Source organism: Lithobates pipiens, unplaced genomic scaffold, assembly GCF_037356315.1.
Source record: "Lithobates pipiens isolate NorthernLeopardFrog02 unplaced genomic scaffold, aLitPip1_a1.2 Scaffold_8, whole genome shotgun sequence".
Taxonomy (NCBI): Eukaryota; Metazoa; Chordata; class Amphibia; order Anura; family Ranidae; genus Lithobates; species Lithobates pipiens.
In genome coordinates, this window is record NW_027507903.1 from 617,919,753 (window position 1) to 617,938,581 (window position 18,829).

Genomic DNA, 18,829 nt, shown 5'->3' on the forward strand with positions numbered 1-18,829 from the left:
ACAAGCTGTGGATTGTCCACTTGACACGTCACCAGCCACATCACCTGCCACAAGTTGTGGATTGTCCACTTGCCACGTGACTTGCCACGTCACTTGCCACATCACCTGCCACAAGTTGTGGATTGTCTACTTGCCGCGTCACTTGCCACTTCACCTGCCACGTCACCTGCCACAAGTTGTGGATTGTCCACTTGCCACGTCACTTGCCACAAGCTGTGGATTGTCCACTTGCCACATCACTTGCCACGTCACTTGCCACAAGTTTTGGATTGTCCACTTGCCACGTCAGCTGCCACGTCACTTGCCACAAGTTGTTGATTTTCCACTTGCCACGTCACCTGCCAAGTCACTTGCCGCGTCACCTGCCAGGTCACTTGCCACGTCACTTGCCACAAGTTGTGGATTGTCCACTTTCCACGTCACTTGCCACTTCACCTGCCACGTCACTTTCCACAAGTTGTGGATTGTCCACTTGCCACATCACTTGCCACCTGCCATGTCACTTGCCACAAGTTGTGGATTGTCCACTTGCCACGTCACTTGCCACAAGTTGTGGATTGTCCACTTGCAATTGCAATTGTTTAAAATATTTTTCTAATGGTTTTTCATCATTTGCAATCATTTTTGAGATTTTTAATGTAAAAAAAAAAGGTCACCTTTAAAAACGCATATAAACGCAAACGCGGCTAAACGCGGTAGCGGCGTTTTGCGTCTGAAACGCAGAAATTTTTGTTTCTGAACGCATTTTTTTGCTTCTGGAAAAACGAGATTAAACGCAACTGCATATAAAACGGAAAAAAACGAGACTGTGTGCATGGACACATAGGATAACATTGAATGAGTTCAGGTGCAGTTGAAAAAACTGTCCAACTGCATCTGAACGCGCGTTTAACTGCGTCTCGTGTGCATGAGGCTTAAAAGTTATTTATAAAAAAGTTTATATTTGTTATTTATACATTTTGGTTAATAAATCAAGGCCGTTGGCCATTTACTCCAAACTCAGTCTGGTCTGGTTTAATGGGGGGGAAGGGTTTGGAGGAAAAGAAGGGTAGAAGTGTCAGACAATACAAATGTCATGTAATTTGGGCAGAGAGCAGAGCCATTAAATACTGGGGAAAAGAGAACTACTGTATCTAAGTGCTCCTGAGAGCAGGAAGAGCAGACAGAAGGGGGGGCTATAAAAAAGTAAATTTTATTTTTGCCTCTTTTTTTTTTTTAAACAGGTTTCCTGCCAGGACATAGACAGCAGCACCTGCCAGCTTGGCTGCTGAGGAACCAGACACATTTTGATTTGTGTATAGCAATTTGTTACCCAAACAGTCACAGCACTGAACATAGCCCCTGCTAATGCAAAGGTTAGTGTAGCACTGGCTCCTAATGAGCAGGTGCTATGTTTTTCAAAGTTAATTTTCCTGAAACGAGTTGGATTTTGGGGCTAGTTTTCTAAATTTCTGGTTTTAGTACTAGTCCAGCTGGGTTCTCCTTGACCGCATGTGTTGCTGTCACCACCGGCAAGACTAAGAACAGTCTAGCTGGGTGTATTGAATCCCGCTGTGCATTCTGGGAGGTGGTATTTAAAAAAAAAAAAAAAAAAAAAAAAAAAGTACAGACATGCGCTTCTGGGTTTCTGTTGGAGAATATTTTCTGCCTGTCCAGTTTGGGTGGTCCTCCTGACCCAGCCACATGGCCCTCCTGGCCTGGGGTGTGGAACCATGCATGTTGAGTCTGGCTATCCAGAGGCAATGCAATTGCAGGGACAGGCCTGAATGGATTTTGGGCCTATTGATCCAAAGGTGGTCCGATGCCATCTCATCTAAGGGAGAGGCCCTTAGACTGGAGAAACCCCAGGGGAGGACTCTTCAGGAGAAGGCTGTGCACAAGGCTGGCTTCTCTGAAGGAGGCTTAGTTGAAGGACACTACTACATGGATCTACAGTTATAGAGCATGACCGGATTGTCTGAGAGATACTCGTACTGTATGATAGAAAAATTTCAAAAGCCATGTCCCTCAGTAACGCTCCAGTCTGTGGCAGAGACTTTGCTTAACACCGTACTGGCTGCTAGACCTCCTCTTACTAGGCCTATCTGTGGGTTGTAAAATGGTTGCTATTCTCTGGATTTTTTCCTATAAGAGACTTTCCATTTTGTAGTAAAGTACCTGAACTTACTCCTAACCCTCTACCCTAAACTGAGAGACTGTTTGAAATACCCAAGATTGTGTCAGTTTCCTCATTTCTTTGAGCCATCTACCATGGGAACCCCTAGACAGAAGCAGTCAAGAAGGCAACAGTAAGCCCAATAAAACCCAGAAGCTCCTTCGGGGTCAGTGCTACATTAGTATTCAAGTGGTTACTTACATTCTCAGTAACGAGTCATGTTTCCATAAAATGTGCAAAACTTTTAACCCAAAATGAAAGATCAGAATGTTATATCAAAATTTTATTGCACTAAATCTCATCAGGAAGACAATTTGCTCAGGACACATGTTCCAATCAAAGTGACAGTAGCAGCAGTCAGCACCAGACTGACAGAAGCTGCGGTCACCAACATCCACAGCTGTATAGGTCTGGACTCTTGAGATGTTCTGGAAGGGTGACTATAACCTGTTCTTGGGGCTGACCGATCCTGTGCTTCAATCACCAGTAGAGGACCAAGAGTGGCCAGGCCACGTTCTTCTGAATGAAGACCTGCAAAAATGTTGGTTTTTAGAGAGCAGTAAAGAAGCAGTTTGTTGAAAGGGAGTACAATTTCCAGGGTCCGTCTAGAACATATTACTCCTTTAACATTCTCATGCTGATATGTCACAGATCAGTACCTTGTATCCCTGCTAGCTGCAAGGTAGAAAACCACGCCACTGGAAAGGATTGCATTCCATCCCGAGTAGAAGAGATTAATTGAGAAATAAGCATACCAGTCATATTCAATGATTGTTGGAGGCCTGCACCTGATCAATACAGGGATGCTGTTATGACAAACTACAATCCATCTGTAATAATCTGGGGTTTTTTTCCCCCCTTCTGTCTTCAAGGGGCCAGGCGATTGAAAGCCATTGAGGCTGCTGTGCAACAATGGGGATGTTTGCTGCAAGTTACAGAACTCCTGAGGATACTACTTCTAGAATCCTTGCACAAGTAAGCACTCAAGTTGATACTGTCAGGAGCTGCCATTTTAGATTACACGATTGAGCTTAGGGATGGTCTCAATGCTTGGGGGGGGGGGGGGGGGGGGAAATCCATGAACATATGGAACGCTTGTAGGACATTTTCCCCATTGCATTGATGGCTACAGATTTGGCCAAAGCATGCACCTGAGCTGCATTCTTTTTAGCCAAACACAGCATGATGTTCTGTGAACCACATTTGGCAAAAGGCAGGGTGCCTTTGGCCAATCATAGGTCAAGGGTTAAGTCCACACCCCACACAAGGCTGCCATATATAATGAATATAGATTAGGCAGGTAGTTACTACACTTAAAAGGGCCCCCGCAGTCCCCCCAGGGCAGTACCCAGGTCCCCATACACTTATGGCAATAACTTGCCTACAATCCTTTAAAATTAGCACTTTGATTTTTTTTCATTTTAGTGTCCCATAGACTTCAATAGGGTTTACATATTTTCTAGAACTTTTTGCAGTGTTCTGGAGTGAACTGGGAACAGGGTGTCCAGCCCATTCCCAATTGAGCTTCAGGACTCCCATCATCTCAAGTCTGACTGACTATCAGTTACTATGTTTTTTGATGCACCCCAACTTCACTGGATGTTTGCTTTGATAATGACTTGTCAAGTTGTAACTGCAGGCCACAGCCTCAAGTCATGCAATTTTCACAAGGTTAATAAGAGCAGCTTCAAGCAAACTCACCAATGTCTCTCTTCCAGTGTCCTCTTTCAAACGATTCCAAAAACCAGCGCTCCCCAGAAGGGGCACTGCAGGTTCCTGTGTCACAGCACCGGCAGATGTCATTGGACCCTTCCACAGCAGACCAGCTAGGAGCAAGAGTGATAGTTATTGCAAAATAAAAAGACTCAGTTAGACTTACCGGTGACGGTATTTCTAAGAGCCTTTCAGGACAACCCCGGAGAGAGTAGCTCCACCTTGCAATCAGGAAACACATGCCCACTTTAAAAACACCTCCTCCTCCTCCATGGCTTCAGTTATTGTGGCCTTCCGACGCTGGAAAACAAAGCACAGAAAGCACAACACCATGGTAGAACTTAATACATTTACTAAGCATAACCTAGGGAGGGAAGTAACGGTTGTCCTGAAAGGCTCTTAGAAATACCGTCACCGGTAAGTCTAACTGAGTCTCTCAAATCGCCTTTCAGGACAACCCCGGAGAGGATAACCGAGAAACTTACCCTAGGGCGGGACTACTGCCTGCAGTACCTTCCTGCCGAAGGCCTGATCTGCTGCAGACAGTAGATCTAACCGGTAATGCCGGAGAAATGTCGAATAACTGGACCAAGTGGCAGCCTTGCAGATTTGTTCAGGCGTGGCACCGGCCCTTTCAGCCCAGGAAACTGCCGTGGATCTAGTAGAGTGGGCAGCAATACCTGAGGGAGGTATTTCTCCTTTTGCTTTATAGGCTTCTGTTATAGCCAACTTAAGCCACCTACCCAGCGTACTTTTAGAAGCTTTCTCCCCCTTGCGTGATCCAGAAAATATCACAAAGAGGGCGTTTGATTTTCTAAATTCTTTAGTAACTTTCAGAAACTGTAAAAGACATCTTCTCACATCCAATGTGTGAAAAACTTCCTCTCCTGCATTTGCTGGGCTTGCAGAGAATGTAGGTAACACCATTTCCTGTGATCGATGGAAAGTTGAGGATACTTTCGGTAGGAATGCTGGATCCGTCCTCAGTACCACCCTGTCCTGATAAATTCTAAGGAAGGGTTCTGTAATAGCTAGAGCTTGGAGCTCGCTGACTCTCCTGGCCGAGGTGATGGCCACCAAAAAGATTGTTTTTAAAACCACCTTCTGTAAAGAAGCTTCTTGTAAGGGTTCAAACGGTGCTCCCGAGAGACCCTGTAAAACTGTAGACAAATCCCAACTGGGAAAGTCTTTAAGGGCTACTGGTCTATTTCGAGCAAGAGCCCTAAAAAATCTAGAAATTAAAGTTTCTTTAGATAAAGTCTTTTCAAAGAAAACTGATAAGGCAGCCACCTGAGTCTTCAGGGTACTGGCTGCGAGACCCTTCTCCATTCCTTCATGGAGAAACTCCAAGACGGACACCGTGCTCTTGACCTTGAGTTCTCTAGAACTGCACCAGGAGTTGAACTTTTTCCAGACCTTCATGTAAATTGCCTGTGTAACTGCCTTCCTACTGGACAGCAGGGTCTTTACTACTTTATCTGAGAGACCTTTAGCCTTTAACAGGTCCTCCTCAGAAACCAGGCGGTTAGCTGCAGGAGTTCCACTTCTGGATGACTTACTGTCCCCTGGGATAACAGATCTTTTCTGAGTGGTAACCTCCATGGGGGCTTCGAGGCTAGGTTTCGAAGACCCGCGAACCAGGGTCTTTTTGGCCAAAAAGGAGTGACTAGTATTAAGTCTGTCCTTTCTTCCCTGAATTTCCTCAGTACTAGTGGAATTAGAGGAAAGGGGGGAAAGGCATAGCACAGCTGGTAATGCCAGGGGTGAGCGAATGCATCCAACCCTATTGCTGCATCTCCTCGGTGAAGAGAAAAGAATCTGTCCACCTTTGAGTTCTGCTGACTGGCAAAAAGGTCTACCTGAGGAACCCCCCAGGCCTCGGAGATCATCAGGAACACTTCCTGATTCAGACTCCATTCTGCCTCTAGCAATTTGCGCCTGCTTAGGAGGTCCGCAAACAAATTCTGAGAGCCCTTCAGATGCACTGCCGATAGTGAGGCTGTGTTCTGTTCTGCCCAGGCTAACAACAGATTGGCCAGCTCCATCAAGCTCCTGCTTCTGGTTCCCCCTTGCTTCATAATGTAGGTAACCGCTGTTGTGTTGTCTGACAACACCTGAACATGGTGGCCTCTCAAACTCTGCTGAAATGCCACTAAACCCAGAAAGATCGCCTTCAACTCCCTCCAGTTGGATGATCTTTGAGCTTCCTGTTTGGACCAGACCCCCTGAGATGTCTGACCATCCAGATGGGCTCCCCAGCCCCAGGCACTTGCGTCTGTAGTAAGGCGCTTGTCCACAGGAAAGGTCCACACCAGGCCCCTTGAGAGGTTTGCCTGGTCTCTCCACCACCAAAGAGCCCTTTTCGTCTTTGACGAAATTTTTAGCTGTTTTTCCAAAGGATCCTGATGGGACCAGCTTGACAGAACCTCCCTCTGAAGGGGTCTGGAATGGAACCTGGCCCACTGAACAGCCGGGATTGCTGCCGTAAGCAGGCCCAGAACTGCCATAGCCATCCTGACTGAGACTGTCTGGTTGCTCTGTATCCGCTGTACAGCTAGCTGTAACTTTTCCTGTTTTTCCAACGGCAGGAAAACTTTCTGGAGAATCGAATTTAATGTATACCCCAGAAATTTCATTTCCTGTGAGGGGGTCAGGATTGACTTCTCTAGGTTTAGAAGCCATCCCAGGCCCTCGAGGTGAGACTGGGCCCTCTGGAGATTGACTAGGACCTGCTCCCTGGAGTCTGCAAAAAACAAAAGGTCGTCCAGATAAGGAACAACTGGAATCCCCTTCAATTTCAGGGGTTCCAAAGCCTCTGCCATAATCTTCGTAAAGACCCTGGGAGAGGACGAGAGTCCGAACGGCAGAGCCCTGAATTGGAGGTGCCATACCGAACTCCCTACCTTCAATGCCAGGCGCAGGAACTGCTGCGATGCCTGATGAATTGGTATATGAAGGTAGGCATCCCTTAGGTCCAGGGATGCCATGAAGCATTCTGGGGTCAACAGCTTTGTGATGGAGAAAATTGTATCCATCCTGAAATGTTTGTACCGAATGAACCTGTTCAGGAATTTCAGATTCAGGATTAGACGGTACTTCCCTGAGGGTTTTTTCACCAGAAAAATATGTGAATAAAAACCCCCGCCCTGCTGGCTTACTGGGACTTGAATCAGAACCTCTTGCTGTATCAGCTCCTGTAACAACAGCTTCATTGCAGAGGCCTTCTCCTGATCCCTTGGCAATGTTGTCACATAAAACCTGCTCGGGGGTGGTTCTGAAAACTCCAACCTGTACCCCTGATCGACAACGCTCTTCACGAACAGATTTGGAGACAGCCTGTCCCATTGTTCGCGAAAAGCTGACAGTCTCCCCCCCACTGGGGAGATATTGTCACTTGTTCTTAGGGGACTGCTCTGGGGGAGATCTAAAGAGGACTCCACCCCTGCCTTTGCCCTTCTGTGAACCCCATCTGCTCTTGTGCTCCTGGTCTTTTTTATGGGACTGCTGAAAAGCACGAAAATTCTTTTTAGCCATCTGCTTTTTCTTAACTGGAAAAGCCTTCTTTTTGTCGGCTGTTCTATCCAGCACAGACTCTAAATCAGGACCAAAGAGCAAGTCACCCGAGAAGGGAAGACCACACAGCTTGACCTTAGAGGCAGTGTCCCCAGACCATGTTTTCAGCCAAACTGCTCTCCTGGCTGAATTTACAAGAGCCGAAGACCTAGCGGCCAGTTTAACTGATTCTGCTGATGCATCCGCCATGTATTTGACTGCATTCAGGATCAGTGGAAAGGACTCTAAGAGATCCTTGCGGGGTGTCCCCGCCTCAATATGGCTCTTCAGCTTCTCTACCCAACATTCCAGATTCCTGGCCACCACCGTAGCTGCCATTGCTGGTTTTAGACTGACTGACGCAGCATCCCAAGCTTTTTTAAGGATGGAGTCAGCTTTTTTGTCCATTGGGTCTTTAAGGATCCCCATATCTTCAAAGGCTAGATCCGTTCGTCTGGATACCTGCGAGAAAGCTGCATCGACTCTGGGTTTCTTATTCCAAACCTCTGAGTCCTTATCTTCGAAGGGAAACCTTCTTTTGAGAGCTTTAGAGAAGAAAGGGGCTTTTTCTGGGTCCTTCCACTCCTTTCTCACTGAGTCTGAGAGGACCCTGTGGACAGGAAAAACTCGCCGTTTTGTTTTGTCCAACCCCTGGTACATTTTGTCATGAACTGACAGTTGTACTCTTTCTTCCTGAATTTCTAGAGTAGTGTAGATTGCTTTTAAAATATCATCTACTTCCTCTAGTGATAGCTTGAATTTGGAGCCCCTGCTATCTTCTTCCTCTTCCTCCTCCTCAGAATCCCTGAAGGAGATGAGAGTACTACCCCCTTCGTCTCCAGACTCTTCAGTTTCCACCTGTCTGGATGACGACGCCCTGGGGCTGGGCGGTAAGTTCTGAGGCTCGGTCTGTGCGGGAGGGTTTTGTATCAGGATGGACTTGACTGAACTCAAAGAGTTTGTCAGCTCTTTAACCGAAGAAAACAAATCCTTATATTGTTGAGATGTTTCCTCTTCCACCAATTCTCTGATACAATTTCTGCACATTGCCTTCTGCCATGAATCTCTGAGGGGGGTTTTGCAGGAAGGACATTTTCTCTGACCTGGTCTAGCTTTTCCTAGTGATTTTTCCTGAAACGACATACAGGTTTAATTCACTAAAAGCTCTCAACAACCAGTTGCTTAACACCAAGCCAGTGCAGAGACCCACCACCAAACAGACCTACTAGTGAGACCCCAGAACTAGGCTGCAAAAGGTCAGAGCGAAGTCCACCTCTGACCTGCAGCGACAGGCCCCCAAGAGGGGGGAACAAACAAAGACATACCCACAGTAAAGCAGAGGGTGCCAGTGCACCTTACGTACCTGGGCTGGACCGGTGCTGGGGGCGCCTGTCTCCGCCATAGCTGGCTTGCACTCTTCCATCGTTTGAGTGAGGCAGCTATTTTACAAACAGCTCTCATTTTAAATTTTCCCGGCCGCCGCGTCATCAAGGCCGGCCGGAAGCGGAAGCACACGGTCACCTGACCCGCCCCATGACCCCTGCGTTCCAGGCGCTGAACCACGGCGCCACGCCCCCTCAGAGCGCCCGCGCGTCACCGTGAACGACGCCGTCGCCGCCCGGGACCCGGCGCCGAAAACGGAGCCATGCCGCTGACCTGCAGCGGCCTCCGCCAGCAACAGAGCCCTCCCTGCGCTAACAAGCGGACACCGGGCACCCGACGCCGGCACTCCGAGGGTCCTTACTCCCGTGAGATGGCGGGACCAGGAGCTCCAGGAGTCCTCTCCCCGTGGAGATGCTGCTGGGGGTCAAAGAGAAACAACCTGCAACAAAAGGTAAGCCTTACTTCCCTGCAGAGAGTGTAGCTCTCCCTGGTTCAGGCACATGCTTCCTCCAAGGAGGAAACACAATAACTGAAGCCATGGAGGAGGAGGAGGTGTTTTTAAAGTGGGCATGTGTTTCCTGATTGCAAGGTGGAGCTACTCTCTCCGGGGTTGTCCTGAAAGGCGATTTGAGAAAATACTTTAGCGAGGACATACAATTATGCTACCAAAACTTCCTCTAGTATTGCCCCTTTTTCTTCTTGAAGCCCAGAGCCCCTGAACAGTAAACCATAAATCAGAACTAAACCCAATTGATTTAATGGTTCCAACAGATATACATTCCCGGAATGCCATGGTCACTTTGGCTCGTGTCCTCAACCAAACCATCAAATGCCTGGAGTCATAACTGATCACATATGCAGGACTATGGCAGTTGCAGAACAAATGCAGCTACCTTGGCTGTATAGGATAGGATGTCAGCAGATCAGCCTCTACAAACTTGACAGCGCCTAAAAATAGAGTAACTGAGCATGTGAGGAGCCAGGTCAGAGTGTTTTACTGGATTTTAAAGTCTTACATAGCTATACCAGCAAAAGGGGCCAGCCTGAAGTAATCTAGGACTTAATTTTCTGACTAAAGTTCCACTTTAAATCTTGGAACAATGTCAAGTAGCACCCTTTACCAAAACCTGCCAATATGCCACATTTTTCAACTTCTATTGAGAGATAGCACTACCCATGAAGGGGACGCTCCCAAAGTAGTACAGAGGTAGTCAACATGGACAACTCAAGCTCAGCTTTTCAGACTGACAGTTCAGAACTTTAACAGAAGAGGGGTCATGGCATGGGATACCCCCCCCCCCCCCCACTACATTTGTAGCTGCAGAGCTGACTTTACATTTAAGGTGGGGGGGGGGGGGGGGGTTGAAGAACTTCACTTTAAAGTCAGCACAGGAGAGGCTCATTCCTGGTGTTGAGTTATGATCTTGAGAGCCTTCCCTGAAAGCTCCAGTGAAATGCATCAGGATAGAGTTCTCCTAGATCTTCAGTGGATGGACAACCAAAATGAAGGAGCTACTTCTCTTCAGTTCTGAACTGGTATTTCAGGTGAAAGGAAGAAGCTGCCAAGCACAAGTACAAGACAGTCAGGCAGCAATGCACTGTGGTAAATAGTCCCAATCTTGAAGTACGTTGCCAGAGGGGGATTTCTGGGAGGCAGGCTGTACAGGGCATGGCCTCCTCTTGCTATGGAGGACCACTGGTGTTTAGTGTGCGCCACCACTGGACGCATAATAAAGCAGTATCTGGAATGCTGCTCTTAGGGGGGCCACAGACAGTCACCTGCTTGCAGAGCAACTCTGTGCAACTGGATTGTGAGCTGGAATTTCATTGGGACTAGCAAGCTGCAGGGAATTTACCATCTGCTACTAGAGAGACTTTAATTGACCACACACCCACCTTTTATCCTTCATGCTGCCTGCATGTTTGAGTGGAACTGGTCTCATGCGTACCAATGATACAACTGGGCCCCAACGCTAGCTGAAGTTAGGACTAACAACTGCTCCTAGAGATACCTTTGTCAATTGTTTATGCTCAGATGTACCTCAGGGGACATTTCACCATATTGTTGACTCTAGACTAGTTAGATTGTTCACATTGCAGTTAATGCTTATATGTGCCATTTTATGGTTTACTTAATTCATGAAGAAATAAAATTAGAGCACCATTTGTTTTATTGCCGTCTGTTCTGTCACTCCATTTGTCATGTTTATGATCACTGAAATTAAGGAACCCCCAGAATTTGGGCTGTCCCAAGAAAAGTAGGAAAATCTTCCAGTTGGGACCCCCATTTTAAGATACCTTGGCACAGTAATTGTATTGTCTAGTGGACTACTCTACCTTCTGCGTATTGATTTATGCTCAAGCCACCATTTATTCTAACCTGTACCACTACTTCAAGACTGTTGGTAAATAGTCCTGTGTCTATTGGGTCTTTCCTGGCACTAATATAGTCAAGTTAAAAAGGGATATATACTAGTGTTCTTACAAGTGCTTGCAGTAGCTTTCATTTAACCAAGCATGTCTGAGGTTGTGTGGAGTTAAGGTGCAGTATAAAGAACCCAAATTACTAAGTTCCTGTTGTGGTAGCACTACATAAAAATAAAAAAGACCATTGAGGGGGTGGCTCATGTGGCCCTAGAGAGCCAAAATATTGTACAAATCTTAAGGTTACCTGCTTGTGGCTTTGATGTAGGAACAGGCTTTGTTCATAGAATCAGGGACTTGAGTGGCTGTAGTAACTCTCAGCTGACATGTGATGTAGATCTAGAACAGAAGAGCAATAAATTCTACAATTCAAGTAGCCAAAAAATAAATGTATAAAAGATTGTGTTCCAATAACCCTTACTGTAGACTCATCCACATTCTGAAATCTGAAAGCATCGACAGTGAACTGTAATGAGGCTGGACCAATTCTTGGAGATATGAAGGCTGAAGAAGAATCCTCCTTCCCATCCACCAAACACCTACAGAACAAGACCAGCCAGTCAGAGTTGGATATCAGAGAAACCCCACCACACCTGATGAACATACCCATTAGCATTAATTAACTCATATTGAGGAGACGAGTTCAGATCGGGAGATATGGTGGCCACGCAGCTGTCTACAAACAGGATCAGATCGATATGGTTCACAATGTTCACAGAGGCTTCTATGTAGAGGATATCACCCAACTGGTAGACTCTGGAATTTCTGGGGCCACTCCAGTCATCTGCAGACCAAAATTTAGATCAGAGGGACTGGCAACAAAATTAGAAAGGGTTAGACCCAACCACCTTCCCCAACCCCATCCTTGCTCATACATACCAGCCATTAGACGCAAGGAGAAGTTAAATCTCTCTTCATTGGTCACTGTGGTGCTGAAGGGAACCCATGTTGGCCTGACAGCCTTGCTGCTCACATTGCCGTGTCTTGACAAAAAGGAGAAGATTTTAGCACTATAGCGTGTTTGCCAATGCACATTTTATAGTGTCTTGTCTGAGTGACCTCATTAAAAGTAACAGTAAAAATCCCTACTCTGCAAAAATGCAAAACACATTCACACCTATGCATTTTAAGTTTTGCAGAAACACTACAGTCACTTTAACATGGTTTCCTATGCATTTTATGGAAAGGGCCAGGGACTCTGGTTCCATAGATCAAAACAAGCAATGAAAAATGCATAGAATATGTGAACTGCAACCTACATTAGGTGTACACTTAGGCCTTATTGGCCCTGTAATCAATTTGCTGCGTTTCCTGCCTCCATGAGCTCTTGAACCACTCCCTTTGTCCTCCCTTGCTTTAGTTGACACGAGCAGTGGGTGTTTGTTTCAATCATGTGCACTGCTCTATGCACACTACAAATCCCATAGTCCATTTCAAAAGCCATTGAGAAGGTAGCTACGTTCCTATATAGTGGAGCCACACGTTATTGTTTTTCCCCAGTAGCCAGATCTACCATATCCACTTTTTCCAAAATGAGTCAATTGACTGCATTTTCCACAATAAAGCCAAATTTGAACCTTTGCAGGACAAAAACCTCCTCATCCCCTTTGATTCTCCACCACCAGAAGTAGAGTCCCTGCAAAAAGCATACAGTGCCTGAACAGAAGGTGCTGCTTGTGGCCTTTATCATTATGTTTGCTATTACACATTGAAGGGTTTATTTACCAAGACAGAACAGCACAAAATCAGGCTCACTTCTGCACAGAAGCCAATGAGCTTCTAACCTCAGCTTGTTCAGTTAAGCTTTGGCAATACAACCTGGAAGTTAATTGGTTTCTATGCAGAAGTGAGCCAGATTTTGCACTCTACAGCTTTAGTAAATAAACCTCATTGACACTCGTGTCCGATACACCCATTTCATGTTTTAGTTTTATAGCTGCAAGCCTTTTGAGCTACAGAAATGCAATAAGGCTGCAAGTTTTCAACTGGTCCAAAGCCATTTTTGTTTGGGTAGAATGGTAAAGGTTTAAGACCCCTGTTGGTTTTTTTTTTTTTTTTTTTTTTTTTTTTTTTATTGGTGCCCCAGCTGGTGAGATCACCGTTTTGTCCCGATGACGAGCAACAAGTTCAAGATGTTGATTTTTGCTCAAATTGGCATTGAAGACAATTCACTTCTATCAGTTAAAGCCAATAGGAATTTTTGAAGTTGCCTATTCGTTAGTATCTTGGCTTAACACCCTTGCTGTGCCAGAATCCTCTTTACCGTCATTAAAAGGTGATTTGAGTAAAGCTTGGCTTAATTGACATTATGTAAAAAGTTGTATTCACCAATTAACACTTTGTGCAAGGTATTGCATTGAAAGCAGTGGAACACCATTGTCACTAGACCTGGAAACCAATATTTTAGCAGTGCACATGGCATTTGTTATGATGCAAAAATCTGAATCAATGACTTAAATTACAGGTATCGGAATTTACTTGCAAAATTGGTTGACTTTTTAGATTCATACTTAACCTGCAGCTGTCCCCTGGTGTCTGCACTGACAACCGAGCTGCTTAACACTGAAAGCGTGAGTTCTCACAGATCTGAGAGGAGAGCTGCAGACTGTCAGCATCTCTCCTCCCCGCATATTAGAGTGCTGAGCTGTGGAGAGGCAGGGAGTGGCAGTCTCAGCTCACCAAGACTTCCATCAGTCAATTCACCTGGCGGATACAGGCTTTGGAAGTCAGAATGACGCAGTGCCTTGACTGATCTTGGTGACATCAGCAGAGAGCGGACTTCAGACCGATCTCTGCTGAAAACGGGTCACAGGTGTGCAAAACAAAATTGGACTTCTGTGACCCTTATGCCCCGTACACACGTTCCGATTATCGGACCACAAAAGTCGCTTTTGGACGGATCGTTCGATAATCTGATCGTTAGTACGCAGCTTTCGACAGCCGATCACGACAGTCCGTCCAACCAAATCCGAAGGGACAAACAGGAAAACTTTGGTCGGACGACAGCCCATCATACGACAATCGTGTAGTCAGTACAGTATGCATCCGATAAAAGTCGTTTGACAAACACCACGCATGATCAGAAACACAATAATAAACCAGGACACACGGGTCACACATATTTGACATCATTTTGTCAGAATTTTTCAGAACCGTACGACAAAAATCTTACACATTTTGCGCTGTTGTATCCGATCGTACGATCAGATTATCGAACGATCCGTCCGAAAGCGACTTTTGTGGTCTGATAATCGGAACGTGTGTACGGGGCATTAGAAGCCCAGCCAAATGAGCTCAGGCTGGACTTCTTTAATACAAGATTTTTTTACTATTATAGTAATTAATTATTCTTTATTATGTTGCATCCCATTTAGATACAGCATTATTTTTGGATGATTTGTAACTTCTATACATAATATGCAGTGTTCACCAACAGCCAAATTCAAAAAGGAAATTCCAACAACTCCAATTTAAATAGTCAGTCAAGTTTTCAAATTTCTGATTTTTAGAATTTACAAATATTTGGAAAAGTTCATTAATTTGGATATTCCAACAAATTTTTTTTTTTTTGAAAAACAAACACTAAGCAAATTGCACATGTCTAATTGTCACCCTAGGACGGATTATAGAACACCTCCCCATACAACACAAGCAGGTTTGTTCTGTAGTTGAGCAGGGCTTCTAACACTGCTTGAGATTTTAGCATCGCAGAGTGAAGTTTCAGCCCACTGATTTCTGGGAGGATCAAAAGGTAATCTTTTCAATGGCACATTTACCAGACTGCAAATGAGTAAAGTTCATTTTGGTGTTAAATACTTGATGCTGCCCTTTTGTAGTTTATGGCAACCATGAACCGCTTACACATGACAGTTTGTACCACAACTACCATTTGTTATGTTTCTGCAGAGTTTTGAGTGACTGTTGCAAGCAAACTTAATATTTCGCACAACCTATGCCTCAGGTCCTCACTGCAAACTTTGTAACTGCCATGTCCCTACACAGGAGATCATTGCCTTCCACTGTACCGTGATCTCCAGAGAACTATAGTACACAGTGGGGAAATGAGGTGCATTATACACCCAAATTCAGGAATGTGGGAAAACTCCCCCCCAAAGATTTGTGGCCCAGGTACAGTAAGCATTGCCGTTTTGCGGGGTGCCCTTTCCATGGCCACAGCAACTTAGGAGTTTCCACTCAAGTCTGAGCAAAATGTGTATACAAAGGCAAAATATCCTCCAAGACATGACTTACCCCACATCTGCCTTAGTCCTCATTACTCACCTGGTGTAGTAGCAATTGATGGGGATGATAGCCGAGTTAGTCCTGGTAATAAGGACATTTGTGGAAGAGGCTGGGTTGTAGGTAAGATTAGTGGAGTAGATCATCCAATCTGGAGTCATCTAGGGGGAAAAAAAATAAATAAAAAACCCTTCTCACACGATAGTCTAGCCAGGAGGTTTTCACAATCCAGTTTGCTACAATTAATAAACCACCCATGGCTTTTTAATCATTTAGCACCTCACTTTAGAGACTGCATGTATAATCCGTGCATAAAGACTTTTGTACCCAAGGAGAGGGGTAGCAAACAAACCATGGTCAGCTGCCCAAAAGGTAAATAAAATAACGATCTTATCAAATGCATTAAGTATGACTGCCTTAAAGTGATTGTACAATGTGTTTGCAATCAGTTTGTACAGACCTCTAGAGCAGTGGTCGCCAAACTTCAGCCCAGGGGCCAAAAGCAGCAATTTTTCCTGCTTTTATCTGGTCCTTAGGGTACCATTTTCATCCACCAATACCAACAGGATATAATCCAACCCAACAGACACCAAGGAAGAGAATTCCTCACAATGGCACCAATAGGACACAATTCCTTCCAATGACACCAATGATGGGGCCCAACACCTTCTAATGACACCAATAGGGTCATAGATGTGTGCATCCTAAAGCTCAAGACACATACATACATGTACACATGGCACCAGCAGGGAGCTCAATCTTCTTGCCAACAGTGAAAGTGCACAAGGACTTATGGCAGAGCTGGCAAGATGAGAGATCTCGAATCGAATATGAAAGGAAGACCAGGTGAACATTGAACCCTCCACAGCAGTGACAGCACACTGCTGGAGGCTTTGTTTTAAAGGAAGGGTAGGTGGAAACTGTCTTAAAGACTTTAATACTTTAAGCCTGAAGGACAGCAAACAGGCCCTTTTAGAAAGTTTGGAGATACTCTAGAGCTACCAGAATTAAATATGATGGCCTACAATGTAATGCAATATTTAACATTTAAATAAAAGATTTGTCATCAGAAGTAATCTTCAAACTGGGCTTTTGTTCTGGTGACAACGAGCTAAGAGCAGAAGATCAGTCTTTGTAGAGACTCCATTTCATAGCACATCCCCAAGTAAAGCACAGACAGAAAACATAACCCAAGGCTTAATGTACACGGCTCTGCAGTTTTGTGACCCACTACTGCCATGTACACCATTAAAAGTTGCTGTACAGCGGTCACGTAAAGCACCCGCATGCACACTGATGAATGGCCTGAACGCAGAGCTTGTGTGTTCAGACCATGCTTTACAAAAGCCTTGGTGCGCAATGGCCTCTTCTAATGCATCTCAATAGGCAGCTGTAGGTCCCAAAAATGACATTGCACAATCTCTGTATGGAAAGGTGTATAAAGGCTAAGAGCTGGGAAGAGTAACTTTCACAATTTTTTATTTTGTTCTTTGTCCCATGTGCGGAATCTTCAGGTTACTTTGTCATGGAGAAACAGGAAATCAGAAATTCCTCCACAAAGGGAGCAGATTCCTCTTGATCGTTGTTCCCTGCATTAGCCCATCTCTACAAATGTATCAGTGATGGTTTTAACCAGGACAAAGGTAAATCAGGCCAGCGAGGTCGCAAACAAAAAAAGTTGACAGGGGCCCTTACCCTTCCATAAGGAAAAAAAAAAATAAAAGGATATACATATCTTACTTCATCACATGACAAAGCAATTGCCAGTTAATCGCTGGATGACCACCCTATAGCAGATTTTCTGCTACAGGGTGGCTGTTCTGTGCAGAATCACATACACAAGATTAAGCGCTTCACCGCTTCTGCAATTAGTCACAGCAGAAGCTAATCAGTGGGTACCAGCCAGCACCTTCTGATTGCTGAGCAGACCCGCTCTGGGCGGAGGGAGAATATGTGCTGGATTTTGTTTCCCTGCAAATAAAATCCAGCACATTTAATCCCTTTGATCAGCCTAGCAGTTTAACCCCTTCCCAGCCAGTGCATATTTTAAGTACTGATCACTTTCTCAAAGCGTCAGTTACAATATTGCAGTCCCACACAGAACTCTTGCGCAAAAAAAAAAAAAAAAAAAAAAAACCAACACCCCCATGTCTAAATTCATAAAGAAGTTTGATCTGCAACTTTAATTGGATTTTTTTATAGCAGAAAGGAAAAATAAAATTGTTTTTTCCAAAATTGCCAGTCTTTGTATAGCAGGAAAAAAAAAATAAATAAATAAAAAAATAAAATAAAAATAAAACACACACATTTTAAGGAAATCTTAGCAAGCCTAAGGCTTTGTAGAGGTGTAACCTCCAATACACAGTATGGCCAGCACTGTTTCTAGTTCAGCTGCCCTCCACCCAGATTCAGCAGTAGTCAGTTAACATACCAAGAGAAGGAGATTGAGCCAAAAGTCTAAAAGCCCACACATGGCAGACTGAGTCTTTATATCAAAGCGGGGCCTGTTCAGTGAGCAGAAAGACAACATAGAAAGCAAAAAAGTGGAAATAGGATACATCAGTTTTTTTTTCTCTATTAGCTTTGCAGACATTTTAGAAGACAAGCTGGACAGTTGGTTGCATAGCCAAGCAAAAACTGCTCATTTACATTCACCAAGAAGTTTTACCTGCACAACATTACCACAGTCCTGGAGGGCAACCTGGAAAATGATTGGGTCAATACTGAAGGCACTTGACTTGCAGACTTGGGATCCCAGGCTCAGATCAGAGGGTTTTACCAACCTCCCATTACTATAGAAGTCCCTCCTGACACTGATAGTCATGGAATCCTCTCCACACTGGACATTAATAGGAGAGCTGCCAGCCTGTGGCAGATCTCGAAGCCTCCCACCAGCATATCCCCTAGGTGAGCCACCACTGGAAGCCCCAAACCCATACACAGGATCAAGGCCTCCCCGGTAGTGCTCTCTGAGGCTTTCTCTAGAAGAGCCCTGGCCAAGTACAACCCTCTGGTGGCTCCTCCACCAATCAGACTGGCGCTTCTGTCTTGCCAAAACACCAACATTGCCAAAACCCAGCGCCACCAACAGCAGCAGCACCAGCCTACACCATGTCCTTTTCCCCCAATCCATCCTGACTGCAAGATGAACAACACAATGTAGCAGAAAAAGGGAGTTGCCCTTTATAACCCTTCCCCAGCTGGGGCAGATCAGGATCATCACACCTACCTGAACTGCCCTCCCCAACAAATGTGTTATGTGAAATCTTTATTCAAAATAAATCAAAGAAAACCATTTAAGGCAGCTCAACTGCGCTACTGAAATGACTAGTGACCACTTATTATGAGTAGCTATTGATCTTT

General features: G+C 45.1%; 1 protein-coding gene across 2 annotated transcripts; it reads right to left on the minus strand.

The window, feature by feature from the left end:
• Window positions 1-2,425: 2,425 nt before the first annotated feature.
• On the minus strand, window positions 2,426-18,605 carry LOC143961425 (zona pellucida sperm-binding protein 3-like). Of its 2 annotated transcripts, none has more exons than XM_077470717.1 (8): window positions 18,135-18,605; window positions 15,509-15,627; window positions 12,107-12,210; window positions 11,852-12,011; window positions 11,649-11,766; window positions 11,475-11,566; window positions 3,857-3,981; window positions 2,426-2,686 (listed from the first exon to the last, which is right to left on the minus strand). In XM_077470717.1, the coding sequence occupies exons 1-8, from the start codon at window positions 18,597-18,599 to the stop codon at window positions 2,457-2,459; spliced, it is 1,413 nt and encodes a 470-aa protein (XP_077326843.1). In that variant the 5' UTR covers window positions 18,600-18,605; the 3' UTR covers window positions 2,426-2,456. The 2 variants fall into 2 exon arrangements, with proteins under 2 accessions (XP_077326843.1, XP_077326842.1); XM_077470716.1 differs by having other exon boundaries at window positions 11,834-12,011.
• Window positions 18,606-18,829: the final 224 nt, after the last annotated feature.

Bases quoted from the DNA above. Each gene is read 5' to 3' on its own strand.
- LOC143961425 (XM_077470716.1), bottom strand. From the start codon at position 18,599: ATGGATTGGGGGAAAAGGACATGGTGTAGGCTGGTGCTGCTGCTGTTG. The intron at 12,211-15,508 runs GTGAGTAATGAG...CTTTTTGTCAAG, and splicing joins ATCAATTGCTACTACACCAG to ACACGGCAATGTGAGCAGCA. The intron at 11,567-11,648 runs GTAAGGGTTATT...CTTCTGTTCTAG, and splicing joins AGAATGTGGATGAGTCTACA to ATCTACATCACATGTCAGCT.